Source organism: Babylonia areolata, chromosome 35, assembly GCF_041734735.1.
Source record: "Babylonia areolata isolate BAREFJ2019XMU chromosome 35, ASM4173473v1, whole genome shotgun sequence".
NCBI classification, from domain to species: Eukaryota; Metazoa; Mollusca; class Gastropoda; order Neogastropoda; family Buccinidae; genus Babylonia; species Babylonia areolata.
In genome coordinates, this window is record NC_134910.1 from 16278433 (window position 1) to 16298432 (window position 20000).

The window sequence follows — 20000 nt, forward strand, 5'->3', positions numbered from 1 at the left end:
ACAGATCTTTATACATGCACTCAGAGCCTGACAAACGCGTTGAATTCTGCTGCTGTCAAGCCAATGTCCAACAGATGTGGTTTGGCGCATATGGGTTTGTCCTGTACCTTCAAGAAAATGTTTCACCTTAAAGCTTATATGTGTATCGTGCACGTTGTGTGTGTGTGTGTGTGTGTGTGTGTGTGTGTGTGTGTGTGTGTGTGTGTGTGTGTGTGTGTGTGTGTGTGTTTGGGAGGGGGTGGTGCTTGAACTGAGTGGTAAGTGCGCATTAGATACATTTTGAACATGTTTCAAAAAGTCAATCTCACTTCCTTGAACATTGCGAAAATACCCAGACTTTTTATTTATTTTGTAAGTATTAGTTATGATAACTGTTTTAAATTCAGGTGGCTGTGAATTTCAGTGATTACACTTGTTTGTACTGAAACGCTGAATATGTACTTTTCCCTCTTTAACAAGGGTTTATAAGACACGTATGCAAAGTTATACCCCACCAAAAAAAGTAGAGCAAAGTAAAGCAATAAAATAGTGTGTGTGTGTGTGTGTGTGTGTGTGTGTGTGTGTAATGAAAAAAGTGACTCAAAACAAATATCTTTCATTTTAATTGAACAGTTTGTAGGTCTCGATAAAGTTTCATCTTGTACGTCAACGCCGTCATTTCAGTGAATTTACAGTCATCGGTCTCAGTCTGTCTTCAGAGTTCGTATTTTTTACATTCTTTAACCGTTGAGGTTGCTGTTCTCCATAACCTTTCAATTCTTACCTTGACAGTGGCATTCCTCGCAACCGGTGTCCAGGTTAAGGGAGATTGCCCTCCCCAGCTTGCAGTTCCTCGGACAATTTTGTTCAGGGCAGGCTGGGAAAAAATCGCATTGCAAACAGTTCAGTTACGGTCACGTAACTGATGCGACACGAGTCATTTGGTGCTGTGTTGTGCTGTGTTGTCCTGTGCTGTGCTTTCTTGTGCTGTGCTATGCTGAGTTGTCCTGTGCTGTGCTATGCTGAGTTGTGTTGTGCTGTGATGTCCTGTGCTTTCTTGTGTTGTGCTGTGCTGTGATGTCCTGTGCTGTGCTGTGATGTCCTGTGCTGTGCTGTGATGTCCTGTGCTGTACTGAGTTGTCCTGTGCTGTGCTGAGTTGTGTTGTGCTGTGATGTCCTGTGCTATGCTGAGTTGTCCTGTGCTGTGCTGAGTTGTGTTGTGCTGTGATGTCCTGTTCTGTGCTGTGATGTCCTGTGCTGTACTGAGTTGTGCTGTGCTGTGCTGTGTTGTGTGTTGTCTTGAGCTGTGATGTAGCTGTGTTGTGCTGTGCTGTGCTGTGCTGTGTTGTGTGTTGTCTTGAGCTGTGATGTAGCTGTGTTGTGCTGTGTTGTACACTGCTTGCATTGGCTTATCATTGTTTTGTGTATTGCATTTATATAGCTTCGTGCATTAAATGACCGTATGCTATACTGTATATAATGCTGAACTGTACTGCACTGTGCTCTACCACACTCTACTGAACTGTACTGTAATGTGCTGTGCTGTGCTGTACTGCTCTATAATGTGCTGTACTGTACTGCACTGTACTTTATTGTACTGTACAACATTATGTTATAAGATACTCTGACACTTTTGTCGTTACTGCCACATGCACTTCTTACATGTAAACTGAACACACACACTCACCCACATAAACAAAAGCGCTATTCCCGGCACACGCACTAGCGCACGCGCGCTTACGTGCACTCAAATACAACACATGCGAGCTCGCGCGCACACACACACACAACACACATACACGTCCCCCCCCCCCCACACAAACACACCCACACTCACACAGCTCACACACACCCTCCCCCCCACCCCCCCACACACCCCTACCGGCACAGACACACTGTGGACACGGGGTGAAGGCGTCGGTCACCGTCACCGTGCCCCTGGCCCCACAGTGGTCCGGACACTGTGGCTGCGGACACACACTGGCCACCAGCACGTCCGCGCCTCCCGCCTCCCCGATGTCATCACCAGACACACCTCTGCTTGCAGCAGCAGCAGCATCATCACCACCACCTGCAGCAGTCGTGGTTGTGGCAACAAAAGTGGGCGCAGCAGTGCTAGGTGCAGGCGTACTGGTTGGAGCGGAGGTCGTGGGTGCAGGTGTACTGGTTGGAGTGGCTGTTGTAGGTGCTGACGAACTGGCTGGAGCGGCAATGGCAGGTGCAGCGCTAGTGGTGGGTGCAGCCATACTAGCTGGTGCAGCAGTCGTAGATGCAGCCGTACTGGTTGGAGCGGCAGTCGTAGGTGCAGCCTTACTGGTTGGAGCCGCATTCGTACGTGCAGCCATTCTGATTGGAGCCGCAGTGGTAGGTGCAGCCGTACTGGTTGGAGCCGCATTCGTACGTGCAGCCGTACTGGTTGGAGCCGCAGTCGAAGGTGCAGCCGTACTTGTTGGAGCGGCTGTTGTAGGTGCAGCTGTACTGGTTGGAACGGCTGTTGTAGGTGCAGCTGTACTGGTTGTCTCGGCTGTCGTAGGTGCAGGCATACTGGTTGTATCGGAAGCCGTAAGTGCAGCCGCACTGGCTGGAGCGGCAGCTGTAGCTGGTGATGGTGATGGTGAGATGGTAGCAGTAGCAGTGGCAGTAGCAGCGGCAGTAGCAGTGGCAGCATTACCAGAAACAGAAGCAGAAGGAACAGTAGAAGTCAGGAGGAAAAGCAGCAGCGCTAATGGAAGTAGTAGCGGGAGGAGGAGGGAGAGTGGGAGGACCAGGTGGGTGAGAAAGAGGAGGAAGGGAGAGGAGAGGGGGCTAGAGAAGGAGAAAGAAATGATACCTGCTAGTAAACGCTGCTATGTTGTTGTTTTTAATCATGTATGATCAATGGTTTTCCACTGCATTTACAGCGTAGTCTTTTGTGAAGGACGATGACTATGAAATTAGGAGGCAAGACTATAGACTGACTTTCATACAAAATAAATCGTTGATGTCAGAAGACTTTGGTGGCACTGACACAAATGGCAGTGACAAGGTTTTCACTTTTTTATTGTTGGCATAGTCACCGTCTCCATGACATCGCATCAGCTTTAGAACAGAAAAAGAAAGAAAGAAAGAAAGAAACAACAACATAGCTATCAGGGTCTTCCTTCCTGTGTAATCTCCAAACTTTAAGGTTACACTGTCACGAACCAGTACAGATAATGTTGTTACAACAATGCTCCCCCTAACTGATGTGAATTATGGTTTATGATCTTGTTCATTGGCTGAATGCATGGTTGGTTGGTACGTTTTTCAGTATAAGTTTGTAAGTTTGTCAGTTTTTCAGGTGCCTGACCTCACATCATAATTAGCTTTCTGTGGGACACACACCAGACAAACAAACTAAAACAACAAGAATTAATTCTGATGTAAACATCCTCCCTTCCAAGATATTCTGGCAGTTAGTTGACTGGGCTGTGACGAGCAGAGGACGAAGATAGGGGTGGGTGGTTAACGGTCAGGCTACAGACTCATTCAGTTCAACAAGGGTCAAACCTGACCTGGACAATCAACGTATAAACATTAATTTAAATAAGTATAAAATGAAAAAAAAGAAAAAGAAAAAAAGATCCTTCGACATGAGGATCGACCACAGACACCCTGCTGACCTCAACAAGCGGAATGAACGTTGCCTTTAGGCGAAAGTAAGTGACCGTGTTTAATAAGCAATATCATCGATCTTTACCGAAGGCGTTCTCCCACGGACTACGGTTCATCGGAGAATCAGTGACAGCACATTAATAAATCAGTGACCGCCGTTAAAGTCGTCAGGTGATCCGCGTGCTCAGTAATTTCCCTTCATCTGTTTTAAGTCTAAGCACGTGTCAACGTCATCTGAATATCGGAGGTCAGGCCTGCCTATCTGCTTACTGATTTCAATGTTCCCTCGCTGGGTGGCAAAGTGGTTAATCCCGGTGACTGCTGCTGACAGGTATGCTCGTCAGCCAGTGAAGGGCTGTCAGCCCACCATAAAGATCAGACAATAGTTCACAGGTCGGGACGTCATTCACGATTCTGTTATCTGGCTTTCTTCCTCTTGGGGTGATACTACCTTTGTTCAGCAACATCGGTGACATCACAGGGTTGTACGCAGACAGTAAGGAATGTTGTTTGAACCGATCTCATTTCAGTACGGTACAACAGTGAAGGGGTTAACACACCTGTCGCCACAGGCCGTCAGACCGGGCTTCACGTGGGAAGATGCCGCGCGAGCCGTGACAGCCGTGTGAAGCTGACTGCTGAAGAGGTCAGACATCATTAACGTACCAATTAACCACCCAACCGACCTGCCAACTGGCTCATCATAACCAGTCTTGACTTGACGCTGACCAGATGAGTAGTAATCGACTGACAAACTTATCAACCAACCATGCGTTCAACCAATGAACTAGATCATAAACCATAATTCACATCAATTTCTGGAGGAGGAAGAACGAAGAACAAATATAACTACACAAGCAACCAACCAACCAGGCAAATAACTAATTCATTCACAAATTTTAAAACCCCTCTACTGCCGGGGAAAAACAGCAGAAAGAGATGTTCCAAGCCATAAATCAACTTTTAAAACTATCAGCCAAAAGCTGAGAAAAAGGTCTGGAGATATACCACTCTAGATCAAATATGTTATTTTTCAGCCTTCTAAACATATTTCCCTTCTTTTTACGGGGCATCAGCAACGTCACCAACGACGTAAGTGCTACGTCAGAAGCAATCAAGGGGAAGACGTTTTCCTAAAGAAGTACGATCTGATTCACTGACTCGCTGACCCTCATCTGAGGCTGCAACAGGGAATCTGATCCCAGAGCACTGATCAGGGGACTCCCCACAAACCTTGATTCCCGAGGAAAGCCAGACCCGTGGCATCGCCAGTCAGTCTGCCGGCGTCGTTCCCTCTGACCACCTCTGTGGGGCTGGAGTCTGATGGCGTTGGGACAGAGATAATGTGTGTGTACATTCAGTGTGACGTGGCGGGCTGAGGGGGCACTACTGCTTCATCATCATCATCATCATCATCATTACCATCATTATCATCATCATCATCATCACCATCATCATCATCATCATCATCACCATCATTATCATCATCATCATCATCACCATCATCATCATCATTACCATCATCATCATCATCATCACCATCATTATCATCATTACCATCATCATCATTACCATCATCGTCATTGCTGTTGTAGTAGTAGTTGTTGTTCTTGTTGTTCTTCTTCTTATCATTATTATTGTTAGTAGTAGTAGTAGTAGTAGTAGTAGTAGTAGTAGTAGTAGTAGTAGTAGTAGTAGTAGCAGCAGCAGCAGCAGCAGAAGTAGTAATAGAAACTTTAGTAGCGGTAGCAGCAGCAGCATAGCAACAGCAACAATAGCAGCTGTAACGGAATCAGAGTGGTAACAATACAGGTAATGGTGACTGTAGAACAGATCTCTTTCGTATAAACAATATATATGAGCAACAATAAGCAAGACAATGTCACAAAGAAAAACAGATCGCACCAACAGCATATTTAACAACTACAACACCACCACCAATAACAACAACAACATTAGCAAATGTGTGTGGATTTGGCCAAACCCAGTGAGAGGCAAGAGAGTAGGCGTTGCAAACTGGAATGTTCCCCCCCAAAAAAATGACAACAAAACCAACAAAATTCCATGCACTGGACATCAAAACTAAAAAGGAATGAGAAGAAAAAGCAAAACAGGTTGCAAAATGGAATCTTATCCCAGAACATGACAAGAAAGAACAACAAAAAAACGCACACTGAAGGGTGTTAAAATGGAATCTTTTTTTTCCAAACATGACTAAGAAAACAATAAATGCCCAATTATTGATCATCAAAATTTCTAAAGGAAAAAGATGCAAGAATGTAGTGGTTGTAAAAGGGAATATTTTGCTCCCATAAAGACAGCAAAGACAACAACACTGATCATCAAAACTGAACAGTAATGACAGGAAAGAGGGAAGGAGTTGCAAAGGGGAATCTAAGCCCCACATCATGACAACAAAAATAGCAACAACAACAACAACAAAATCCATTCACTGATCATCAAAACTTCAAAGGACTCAATGACAAGAGTGTAGGGGGTGCAAACTGGACTCTCCCCCGCCCCTAACCCCTCCCCCCTCCCTCCCCAAATATGACGACAAAGAAAAGGAGAAAACGGCACACTGACCATAACACACACAGGTCTGACACCGACTGTCCCCCTCCCGAACAAACTTGGTGCCAGAGGGGCAGAAGGCCGGACAGGTGGTCTGCGGGTCCGGACAGGTACCGAACAGGTTTGTGTGGAACAAGGCGGGGTTAAAGTTGAGGTAGCCCATTCCGGGTACCGCGAAACCCAGCCCTTGGTACCGGCTGCGTCGGAAAGGTACTGTCGACCCGCTTCCTGTCGGTGAGGAAGAGATGGGGAGGTAGGTATGTAGGTAGGTAGATAGATAGATAGGTAGGCAGGCAGATAGGTAGGTAGATTGGTAGGTAGGTAGGTAGATAGGTAGATAGGTAGGTAGGTAGACAGATAGGTAGGTAGGTAGATAGGCAGGTAGGTAGGTTGGTAGGTAGGTGGGAAGTAGACAGATAGGTAGGTAGGTAGATAGGCAGGTAGGTTGGTAGGTAGGTAAGTAGGTAGACAGATAGGTAGGTAGGTAGATAGGCAGCTAGGTAGGTTGGTAGGTAGGTGGGAAGTAGACAGATAGGTAGGTAGGTAGGCAGATAGGTAGGTAGGTGGTTAGGTAGATAGACAGGTAGGTAGGTTGGTATATAGATAGATAGATAGATAGATAGATAGATAGATAGGTAGGTAAGTAGATGGGGTGGAGAAGAGAAAGAGACAAGAGTTACTTCTTTTTTTTTCTCAAGAAATTCATTACGAAAGAAGGTGGGAGAAGAGTTGAAGACTTACAGATTTTCATTTAAAACAACAGCAACAACAACAACATCGATAACAACAACAACATGTACAACAACAACAATATCTACAACAGCAACCACATCAACAGCATCTACTTAACAACCACATCTACAGCAACCACAACAACAACATGCACAGTAACCACAATAACAACGATATCTACAGCAACACAACTACATTTATAGCAACGATAACAACATCTACAACAACAACAACAACAACACTCACCAGCACACACGCTCTGCTGACACCAACCACAATACCAACGAGAGCGACAACAACATATATATCAACCACCACAACAACAAAAACACCTCTCACCAGCACACACACACACACACACACACAAGACAGCAACAGTAACAACAACAACAACACATCACCACCAGCACCACAACAGCCAGAACAAGGCGCACGACCTCTCACCTGCACACACACACACACACACACACACACACACACACACACACACACACACACACACACACACCTTACAGCAACAGTGACAACAACAACAACACATCACCACCAGCACCACAACAGCCAGAACAAGGCGCACGACCTCTCACCAGCACACACACACACACACACACACACACCTTACAGCAACAGTAACAGCAACAACAACACATCACCACCAGCACCACAACAGCCAGAACAAGGCGCACGACCTCTCACCTGCACACACACACACACACACACACACACACACACACACACACCTTACAGCAACAGTAACAGCAACAACAACACATCACCACCAGCACCACAACAGCCAGAACAAGGCGCACGACCTCTCACCAGCACACACACACACACACACACACCTTACAGCAACAGTGACAACAACAACAACACATCACCACCAGCACCACAACAGCCAGAACAAGGCGCACGACCTCTCACCTGCACACACACACTGCTGACAGCCCATGTACACCGGGTGGTCAACGTTCACCGTGCCCTCTGCCCCGCACGTCGCCGGACACGCCATGGGTGGACACATGCCTGCAAAGAACAACACACACACACACACACACACACACACACACACACACACACTAAAGGGGGTTGGTGGGGGTTGGGGGTGGGGATGGCGGTGGGGAAGTGGAGGGTCAAACTGACTGTCTTCATTAACCACGCCATCAACCAGGTCAGAGAAAACAAGACAAGACAAGGCACGACAATACGAGGCAAGTGAGACAAGACAAGGCAAGGCAATACAAGCCAAGTGAGACAAGACAAGACAAGGCAAGGCGATACGAAGCAAGGGAGACAAGACAAGACAAGGCAATACAAGCCAAGTGAGACAAGACAAGACAAGGCAAGGCAATATGAGCCATGTGAGTCAAGACAAGACAATACGAAACAAGGGAAACAGGACAAGTCAAGGCAAGGCAATACAAGACAAGGCAAGGCGATACGAGACAATACAAGACAAGGCAAGGCGATACAAGACAAGACAAAACAAAGCAAGGTGATGCAAGACAAGTGAGATAAGACAAGACAAGGCAAGACAAGACGAGCCAAGTGAGATAAGACAAGACAAGGCAAGACAATACGAAGCAAGGGAGACAAGACAAGACAAGGCAAGACAAGACGAGCCAAGTGAGATAAGACAAGACAAGGCAAGACAATACGAAGCAAGGGAGACAAGACAAGGCAAGGCAAGGCAAGGCAAGGCAATACCAGACAAGTGAGACAAGACAATACAAGACAAGCCAAGGCGATGCAAACCAAGGGAGACAAGACAAGACAAGACAAGGCGATACGAAGCAAGGGAGACAAGACAAGACAAGGCAAGGCAATACAAGCCAAGTGAGACAAGACAAGGCGAGGCGATATGAGCCATGTGAGTCAAGACAAGACAATACGAAACAAGGGAAACAGGACAAGACAAGGCAAGGCAATACAAGACAAGACAAGGCGATACGAGACAATACAAGACAAGGCAAGGCGATACAAGACAAGACAAAACAAAGCAAGGTGATGCAAGACAAGTGAGATAAGACAAGACAAGGCAAGACAATACGAAGCAAGGGAGACAAGACAAGGCAAGGCAAGGCAAGGCAATACCAGACAAGTGAGACAAGACAATACAAGACAAGCCAAGGCGATGCAAACCAAGGGAGACAAGACAAGACAAGACAAGGCAAGGCAAGACAATACCAGACAAGTGAGACAAGACAATACAAGATAAGACAAGGCGATACGAGGCAAGCGGGACAAGACAAGGCAAGTGAGACAAGACAAGACAAGACAAGGCGAGGCAAAGCAAGGCGATACAAGACAAGACAAGACAAGGCGTAAGAGGCAAGTGAGACAAGACAAGACACAACTAGGTAAGGCAAGGCAATACGAGGCAAGTGAAACAGGACAAAACAAGGCAACATCTAAAGAGAGGGGAAGCGAGGAGGGTTGGGGAGAAGGTTAGAGAAAACTGGACAATGAATCATGATACCAGGATAACTAACTGGACAATGAATCATGATACCAGGATAACTGGACAATGAATACCAGGAAAACTGGACAATAAACCATGATACCGGATAACTGGTAGCACTGCAGTGTTGTTTTTTTTATCCGGAGAGAGAGGCAGATAGACAACATGAGATAAAGAAACACATTGAAAGAGAGAGAGAGGGGGAGGGAGAGGGAGACAGAGGGAGAGAGAGAGAGGGAGAGGGAGAGAGACAGAGACAGATAGACACACACACACACACAGAAACAGAGACAGAGACACTGAGAGAGAGAGAGAGAGAGAGAGAGAGAGAGAGAGAGAGAGAGAGAGAGAGAGAGAGAGAGAGAACGAACGAACGAACGAACGAAATTGTTTTAATAAACTTTGGCCATGGACCACAATTCAAAACCAGGGGACTGGGGGTGGGCATGGGAAGGGGTATTATAACACTTGAATAGATGACACAATATCATAATATTCATGGACTTGACATCAATTCTACTTAATTAGGTCTGAGTATATGATTTCTCCTTTTGATCGCGTGGAAAATAAATTTTGATTCATGGAAATTTCTCTGCTTGTTGTTTGATCGGAGAAGTGAACTAAGAGACATGTTTAAACAGTCTTGAAGAAATTTTGTCCGTAAATCATTATGTACAGAACAAACAAACAACAAATGGTATTCATCTTCCAGTTCACCTTGGCAAAAAGGACAATACTTTAAAATATCATTTTCAGTGTACCTATTAACATTGTTATTTAAAGGAAGCACATTAAATCGGGCCTGAGACAACGCCACTCTGAAACAATATTCATCAGCATTTGTGTGTTTTTCTTTTCAAATTCATCAGCATTATGTGTTTTTCTTTTTCAAATACAACTTTGAATGATCTGTAGCATGAATATCTGTCTCTATCACTAATAGTACCCAACCATTCTTGAATGAAGATATCTATAAGTCTTTGCTTGAAAGTAATAAGAAATCCTTTCACACCACCAACACCCTGTTGCAATCACACAAAATTAAAACCTGTTGTACACATTTCTCTAACTTGAGAAGCCCAACACTGTTTTCCATTTAAATCTAATCCAAGCAACATCTGATAAGCCATGTAAGACAATCTATTTTGATCCATTTGTAGTATTCTCAACCAGTACCTTATAACATTTAATAACGAGTTCATAAATAACGGATATCTACCAAGATCACCATAAACCACTTTGTTGGTGTTTTCACAGGCACTCCAAGAATCGCTTACATGCTAATAAATGAATTTTTTTTCTACATTCTCTAGTCTATTCATACCCCAGATTTCAGATCCATACAACAGAACAGGCTGTACCTTTACATCAAATATTTTGAAAAATACTGCATATGACATTTCTTTATACTTTTGAAAAGCCTTCACAAGGCTCGTGGTTGCCCTTTTGCTTTTCACAACAAGATGTTCCGTCCCCCTTTTGGGACTTATCTTTGATGTGAATGTATACCCTACAGTATTCATTTACTACTTCTATTTCTTCATCTTCAAAAAACCACTTCTCATGCCTACCTAAAAACCCGCCTTTTCTGAACACCATTATTTTTGTCTTCTGCACATTAATTTTCAACTTCATCACCTGACAGCATGATTTAAGAATATTCAACTGATTTTGAAGTCCTATTGGAGTTGTTGATAATAAAGCAATATCATCGGCAAAAAGCAATATGAACAGTTCCATGCTACCTGGTATCAACTGAACCCCATGTCTACCTGACACAGACATATGTTCAGCAATCTGATTGATGAATGTACAAAATAAAGTAGGGCTCATGACACATCCCTGTCGTACACCAAGTGGACAATAAAAAAAAATTCAGAATATTGTGAATTAACCCTGACACATGCTAACAATGAATCGTACATCGCTTTCAAAGACTTAAAGAATTTACCAGATACCCTGTTTTCTTAAATGTTGTAACAACTTATGATGTCTTACAGAATCAAATGCTTTTCTAAAATCAACAAAAGCAACGTATAATTTCTTATTTTGACACATGCATTTCTGAACACAAGTATACAGGTTAAAAATCTGATCAACAGTTGAGTAGTTTTTTTTCGGAAACCAGCTTGACCTTCTGTAATCATCTCGTTATTTTCTAACCAATAATATAATCGATTATTCAACACCGTTGTAAAGCACTTAGAAATGATACTTAACAGGGATACCCCTCTATAATTATCAACATTATCAATATCGCCTTTCTTAAAAATGGGAATGATAATAGCTTTGGACCATTCTTTTGGGTACAGTCCTTTATCGACAGAGCATTAAATAATTTTGTCAGAAATGGTACTGTAATTTTATTACCAGTTTTTGACATTTCAGCAGAAATACCATCAAGTCCACATGCTTTTCCCGACTTCAGCTTGTGAAGAGCGAATGAAACCTCATTTTCTGAAATAGCATTATTAAGTTCACATTCTTCATCATCATCGAGGTTACTAAGATCAGCAGAATTATCAACATTGTCCATATCATTATCCAAGGAAAATAGACTTTTGAAGTGCTGATGCCACTCTTCCATACTGACATTATTACTGATGTTACTTTTTGTTTTCCCACATCCCATTTCTGTTAGGCTTTTCCAGAATGCTGACGAGTTTGATAAATTTGATTCCAGTGAATCTATTTTTTCTCTTCGATAATTTCGTCTTTTAGTTTTTAATAAAGTTTTATATTTTTTCCGTGTTTGAACATATTCTTTTCTATCTTCCTCATCCCTTGAAAATCTAAATGTTCTTAACTTATTTCTGGTGTCAATTTTGAGCAACTTACATTCTTTATCAAACCATTCAGAATTTTGTCTCTTTGGCTGGGTAAAACATTTCTTAACCATACAACTGCTTGCAGAGCTAACACATTCAACAAATACATTAAGTGCTTCATCAATATCTGTATCGAGACATTCTACAGCATGTTTTATTTTATTTTCTGAGTATCTGGGGGGTGGGGGTGGGGGGGGGGGGGTAGGGGGAATTAAACACTCACACACACTCACACACACAGAGAGAAACACACACATGCACATACAAGCACTAGCGTGGTGCTAGTAAAATACATTGGAACAAAAGAACAAAATGAAAGAAACCAACACACGCAACACACACCACACCACAGACCGGAATGGGGGGCGGAGGGTGAGGGAGGTTCTCAGTCAACCGTACACATATGACAAACAGTATTAATAAAAAGAGCAATTTACATAACACATTATGGCATAAGGTGGGAAAGGCAATGTTTTTTGAAAGTGGTTGGGCAATGGTGTTTAACTGTTTATGGGAGTGAGTTCCTTGATGAATTTACAGAAAATTTATTTATTAATGTTGGTGTTGCATTACCTGTCATAATCTTGTGAATTGTTATTCCTTTGTTGTAATCTAATCTAGTGGGAGAATATTCGCTTGTCTATAGTCCGAGTCTAAAAGAGAAGTCTTTTTAAGGAGTACCAGCTTGAGCCCCCGTTTATGAAAATTCAGTATTGGCTTCATGGTGTTCGCAACAGCGGAGTCCCATAGTGTTGATGCATAATTATTGTAGACTGGATATGTGCTTGAAAAAACAATTTCCGTGAGTGATGTGCTTGATTTTGGATAGTTGATGGGTTTCCTGAGCTGTCGTTTTGCAAACGGAATTTATGTTAGGATACTGAATGAGATTGCTGTCGATTGTGATTCCCAGGACTTTATGATCACTTACCTGTTCAATAGGTTGGATGGAAGGAAAGTTTTCCGACGTGTTTTGCCTCTTTTGTCTCCTTGTGATCAATATGCATTTTGTTTTCTTTTTTAGGGCGAAAAGACACGTTGTTTAGCTCGGTCCATCTAACGACTTCATCAGTACTTTCTTGCAAGTCTTTTGCAAGAGCGTCAATGTCAGTATGAGAAGTGTGGATTAATGTATCATTCGCAAAAATTCGGATACGGATTTCATATGGAGCGGCAGGTCGTTTATATACATTGACAATAGTAAAGGGCCTAGAACAGACCCCCGAGGAATACCATAATCAAGTGCTGTTAGTGCGGAGGCTGATGGACTCATTGTCACGCATTGTTGCCTGTTTGTCATATATGATTTAAGCATATTAAGACTATTGGTTTACAGACTATATAGTTCAAGTTGTTTTTAAGTAAGAGTTTGTGGTCTATCAAATGCTTTTTTAAAGTCAACGAATAAAACACCACCATTTCTATTGTCATTGATAAGCCAGTCATCTATAAGGTTGACTAATGTTGTGTGGCATGAATGTTTTTGTCTGAAACCAGACTGAACTGGATGTAAAAAGCTCGATGACATCAAAGTGATGTGAAATATGTTTGTTTATGTGTTTATCTTGTGGTTTTGAAAGAATAGAAAAAATGGAAACTGGACTGTAGTTTGTAGAGAGAGAGAGAGAGAGAGAGAGAGAGAGAGAGAGAGAGACAGAGACAGAGACAGAGAGAGACAGAGAGACAGACACACAGAGAGACAGAGAGAGAGAGAGAGAGACAGAGAGAGAGAGAATGGGTGTTGTTAAAACAATGGCATGCACTGTGACAATGTAATCTGATCTACTGGCCATCTACTGTCAACAGTAACACTAAATGATACCACGACGACAACAACAATGACAGAACAACAATTCCACAACAACAGCAACACTAAAACTCCAAACAACTACAATATAACATCAACAATGTAACACCAACATTACAACATAACAACAACAACAACAATATATCACCAATAATACAACAGCATAACAACATCAACAATAACATAACAATAATACAATAACATAAAAACAATATATCGCCACTGATATAATAACGGCGACGACGACAACAGCAATAAAAGGAATGTAACAACAATACAACAAATCTCACAACTGCAGCGACACTGTAGCAACGATGCAACAACATCAGCATCATCAACAACAATGCGACGCCAAAACAACCACCACGAATTATACCAATATAACAACAATGACATGACACCAATAATGATGATAATTATGATAATGACTGGACATTTATCAGCGATTTCCTCATTGCACAAAGCGCTTTACAATCCACACACACACGCACACGAAACACACTCAGTCCTCACTCACAATCATGCACAATAAACATATATATTTATATATATGTGCGTAGAAACTCGTACCTACAATGCTACAAACGTACATACATATACACATTCATACATACAACACAATACATCAACAAAACACCAGTAAAAGAACAGCAATATGACACCAATACAACAACAATGACACAACAATATAATAATATTACAGCAACAACGCAACAACAATAGAACACTATTACAACAACGATACAACAACAACGACATAACAAAACAATATTACAACAGCAATATAAAAACAAATATCACACCAATACAACAACAAAACGATACCAAGACGAGAAAAAACAACATAACACAACTGCAACAACAACAGAAACAACAACACAACAACAAAACAGCAACAAATATATCAACGAACAGCAACCAATACAACTTCACCTGTTGGAAGAAACATTTTCCCATAAACCACTGTGGCAACACAAACAGCGAAAACGAGGAAAGAACCCCAGCCCATGGCTCAGTTGTTGATTGGTTGGTTTTCTCTCTCTCTCTCTCTCTCTCTCTCTCTCTCAGGGGAGACCAACACTACATGGACGAGAGACTGGGCGGGCGAAATGAGGTCCAGCTGCCTGTCTCTGTCCCTTTTATACTCGCTACAACGCGGCCATGTTGCGGCTGGTATTGGTCAAGAGATAATGACATGCTGACATGAAACTTGCGTACATTAAAAAAAGGGAAAAGGTATGCGTATACAAAGATTGATACACATACATACATACATACATACATAGAGTGAAAGAGAGACAGACAGACAGACAGACTAATACATTCTGATCTCACTCAGTTGAGACAAGTTTATACGTTGTCGCACAGGTGATCTTAGTTTATTTCTTCTTTTTTTAAGATTAAAATCTTTATTTGAAAAAAAAACAAAAACAATTTTTTTTAGTCACAATACATACTCATATACGTACATGCATATAAAGGCTATGCACGCATGCACATCAACCCGCACACGTGCACACGCACACAAGCACATTTACACACACACACACACACACACACACACACACACACACACACACACACACGCGGTATTTGACACCCAAAACTGAAATAATTGGTAATATATGTATGGCTTGACCATATCTTCTTAATGTGAAAGTATGACAGCACAGTGTCACGATCTTTACACTGCTGACGAGATCTTTGTCCCCTTCACAGCTACACGACGAACTGTGGGCCTGTTCATTTATACCTGGCCACTTTGCTAGCTATGGCCAGTGCGATGGCTCAAGTACGTAGGATTTAGCAGCGTGGTCATGATCTATTTGAGAGCTTTTCATTCCTGGAGTCACGATCATTGTATGACTGGGCAAAGACAGGAACACACACGCACGCGCACACACTTTCAGACATACAGACACACAAAGACGCACAGATCCCCCCTCCTTTTCCGCGCGCGCGCACACACACACACTAGCGCGCGCGCAGGCGAAATATTTTCAGAAAACAAGGAAATATATGAATGACTAAGGCAGCCCAGATGATCAGCTTCTTCAAAACACAAGGATATCCCGAAGAGTTGATCCAACAGACACTGGATCAGGCCAAGCACATCTCCAGAGAGGAGGCCTTAACACCCAAGACCAAGGCAGATCACAGTGACCGTATCCTTTTGACTCTGACATACCATCCCCACAACATGGAAGTAAAAAAAAAATTCTCTTCAAGAACTTTCCTATCCTACATTCTGACCCCAAAGTTGGCAAGACATTCAAGAACCCTCCTCTGATGGCCTTCAAACGAGACCGTAACCTGGGCGATCATCTGGTTAGGTCGTCATTCCGACCCACAGCCCCCCAGAACCTCCGCCCCCTGGGCAACAGCTGCTGTGACAGACCTAAGTGCAAATGCTGTCCCTTCCTCAACACTACCACACTCACCTTCAAGGGGCCCTCGGGACGCCAGTTCACCATGAGGAGCAGTTTCACCTGCCAAACCAGTGATATGGTATATGTGGTCCACTGCAGCCTGTGCGGTCGTATCTACGTAGGCGAGACATACCGCACACTGGAAGAACGCAGCAAAGAGCACAGGGACAGCATCCTCCAGAAAAAGCAAACCCTGTGGCTGTTCACTTCAACACTGATCCCCACAGCATAACCCACTTCTCCATATCAGTGGTCTGGCACAACAGCACTGGTGACTCCTTCAAGAGAAAGAACATGGAGAAACAGATTATCCACCATCTCGGTACTACAGCACCATATGGCCTCAACATCATGAACAAAACCAAATCACAGCTTCGCTCGTCCCCACCCTGCCCATTTCCCCCTTCCCTCCCCTCCCCCTCTTTTTCCTCTTCCCCCGCCCCCCTTTCCTCTCACTGTCTAGATTCTCTCTCACTTCCTTCACCCATCCACCTTTTCCAACCAGCAGTGAACTGTTCTCAAGACAGTGAATTTTATTCAACAGCCAAAAAACTGCACTTGTGACTGCTGCTATCTTCAGTTGCTTTGAAGACTCTACGAGTCAAAATACTCAACTTCTCCTCTCCCAAGTGGGTTCATAATTTTTTCCTCTGGGTTTTTGTATCCTGTTTTGAAAGAACCCAGGAAGTCAACCCCCCCTTTTTCATATACCCTATGAATGACTAAATTAAAATTCTAATCACCGATTCACACCATGTATTTTCATCAATGTGTACAAAGGGTGCTCGATAAATATCTAAATGCGGCAATGTGGCCATACTCGCACATAAAATGACTTATTGATGTATCCTCCCTCAGCTTTCGTGCGTTTTCGAAACCACGTGTCCTTGGCATCCGACTGCTCTGAACAGGAAGGCAATAGGGCCTACCCAAAACAACGCCCTTGAAGAAAGCTCGAGCATCTTCAGCACTCTGACACTACCTTCCTCTCACCTGTCTCTTGTACAAAGGGAACAGGAAGAAACCACAAGGGAACAAAGTGAGGGAATATGGGGGATATGTGACTGTCAGTGCTTTATTTTCCATCAGAGTCAAAAGCTGCCGCTTCAGTGTGTGCACTGGGATTGTCATAATACTGCAGGAGACCGTGGGCTCCGGTGGTGGGGACACTGTCTGTACCATGCCTCACACACACTATGTGGACAGTGGTTGACATTCTGGTCTGTCATTGTCTTTCTGTCCTGAGGTGCTGTGGTGACTGTATGGCCGGATTTTGAAAATATACCACCATTTTAGACGGGCGCAACAGCCGAGTGGTTTAAGCGTTGGACTTTCCCGGGTTCGAATCACGGTAACGGCGCCTGGTAGGTAAAGGGTGGAGATTTTTCCGATCTCCCAGGTCAACATATGTGCAGACCTGCTAGTGCCTGAACCTCCTACGTGTGTATACGCACGCAGAAGATCAAATACGCACGTTAAAGATCCTGTAACCCATATCAGTGTTCGGTGGGTTATGGAGACACGAAAATACTCGTCATGCATGAACCACGACAGAGTCATCGGCAAGTCCATGTTGGTCGTGTAACAGAAAGATTTGTTTGTTCTCAACTGCAGGTGGATTCTCACCTGGGAAGACAGACTGCTGACTGTTGCTTTGTTTCGGGATCACACTGAAAAACCTACGTCTCGTCTCTAGCTGCAAGGTCCCAAACGTGATTTGATCCTCCTCCATCAGTTCTGGAGCATGTGTGTGCTTCAATAAACCCTGACCTTCTTTTGTTCGTCATATAAGTTACGAGGGCCCCAGTGGGCACAACGGTGCCCAAAGCCGAGGTGGTCATGGAAAATGACATCGATACTTCCCGAAGAAAGGCTCATGATGTTTTCTGTCTCATCATAGGTAATAACTGGAATCTCCTCAGTCATTAAACTCATCTGAGTAACATCTGTGGAGTAGGCTGATAACGGTTACTGGATGGCCACAATTAATGGCTATCATCTTCGAGCGTTGATCTCCCAAACTTCAGTTCCTTAAACCTGTTTAAAATGTTGTGTTTGGAGCTTGCTTGACAAAGCAATGTGACGAACTTTTAAATCTTTCATTGGACGGTTTTTTGTTGTTGTTTCTTTTTCTCTGGCAGAAGTCAACATGGACCACAGCAGGAAAATCACGCTGGGAAAAGCTGCACTGCCTGAAGGAGGGCCATCACAGTTACCCCACATGTCTTCAAATGAAGAACAGATTTACAGGAATGGAATGATTTTGACGCTATAGCTAAGCTTGGGTGTTATTGCTCTGTTGTACGACGTAAATAGTGATTCTATTGTTACTGTTGCATTTCTCTGTTCGGGTAAAATATGAACACCCCTCTACCCCTGGACTCTCCTCCCCTACCCTCCCGCTCCCCCACCATCTTCCAACAAAAACTCACTTCGCTTACAATGCAAAACTCTCATCTTCGCCTCAGGCTACTTCCACTGCCGATCTCGATCGTAGGTTCAAAAGTTGCTGGGTCAATGGACTTCGACAAAACTGCCTGCTACGCCCATGACATCTCAAGCATATGTAGCCATCTGTCTAAACCATGAGAGAGATAAAAGCTTTCCAGAGAAAAAAGTAACTGGGTTAATCACAACTTACGCAAATTGTAGTGTCATGTGACTGAGCGGAGAAAACTGATGGGCGAGAGAGAGGGAAAGGATGAGAGCTGAAGAGACGTTACAAACCGTTGGGAGGGAAGGGAAGGACGGAGTGAGGAACGTTTGCCAGGGACTACTCTATCGTTGCCGCGGGTTCTTTTACGTGCACTAAGTGCATGCTACACACGGAACACCAGTTTATCGTCTCTTCCAAAATAACTAGCATCCAGACCACCACTCAAAGTATAGTGGATGGGCAGAAAATTCTGGCAAGTGTGGAATTCATTACTACACGCTCAGAATCTCTCGCTTCCTAAGTGGACAAGTCTCTCTCTCTCTCTCGAGACTTTGTGTGTGCGTGTGTGTGCGTCCCGTGTGTGTGTGTGTGTGTGTGTGTGTGTGTGTGTGTGTGTGTGTGTGCGCGCGCGTATGTAGCTGTCGGTGCAAATTTGGAGGTGTTATGTTCTAGGTGCATGCCTGTACACACACACACACACACACACACACACACACACAGTGTACAAGCCAGTAAAATTGCCTTTAATTTCCGTGTGTACCACCCACTGACACAGAAGACATGCTAAGAGAAGGCGCAATCACACAGACACAAGAACCATATAATACAAAGATAATAATAATACAACAATACATTATACAACTGAAAAACAACAAAGCACAAATCTGTTTAGAAACAAATAAAGGTGATTGGTTACTGTCAGTAATATTATAATTTCTTCTTCTTCTTTTAGTTATTATCATCATTATCGTTATCATTATCATTAATATTATTATTATCATTTTCATCATTATTATCGTTACTATTATTATTAATTCCATCATTGTTGCCCCAGCCCAGCGGGTTACAGAGGGATGTCATTATCAGGGCTGACAATAAATCAACATCGTTCCGACAGTAC

The 20000-nt window shown here is 43.4% G+C and overlaps 1 protein-coding gene across 1 annotated transcript in view; it reads right to left on the reverse strand.

The window, feature by feature from the left end:
* LOC143277991 (uncharacterized) overlaps positions 1–15036 on the reverse strand; it is a 41137-nt gene extending 26101 nt beyond the window's left edge. The window contains exons 1-6 of the mRNA XM_076583004.1: positions 14948–15036; positions 7843–7944; positions 6199–6414; positions 4846–4932; positions 1862–2578; positions 764–856 (exon numbers count right to left, since the gene is read on the reverse strand). Coding sequence (XP_076439119.1) covers positions 764–856; positions 1862–2578; positions 4846–4932; positions 6199–6414; positions 7843–7944; positions 14948–15023 — 1291 coding nt within the window. The 5' untranslated portion in view covers positions 15024–15036. The remainder of the gene's footprint in view (positions 1–763; positions 857–1861; positions 2579–4845; positions 4933–6198; positions 6415–7842; positions 7945–14947) is intronic.
* Between the last annotated feature and the right edge of the window lie 4964 nt (positions 15037–20000).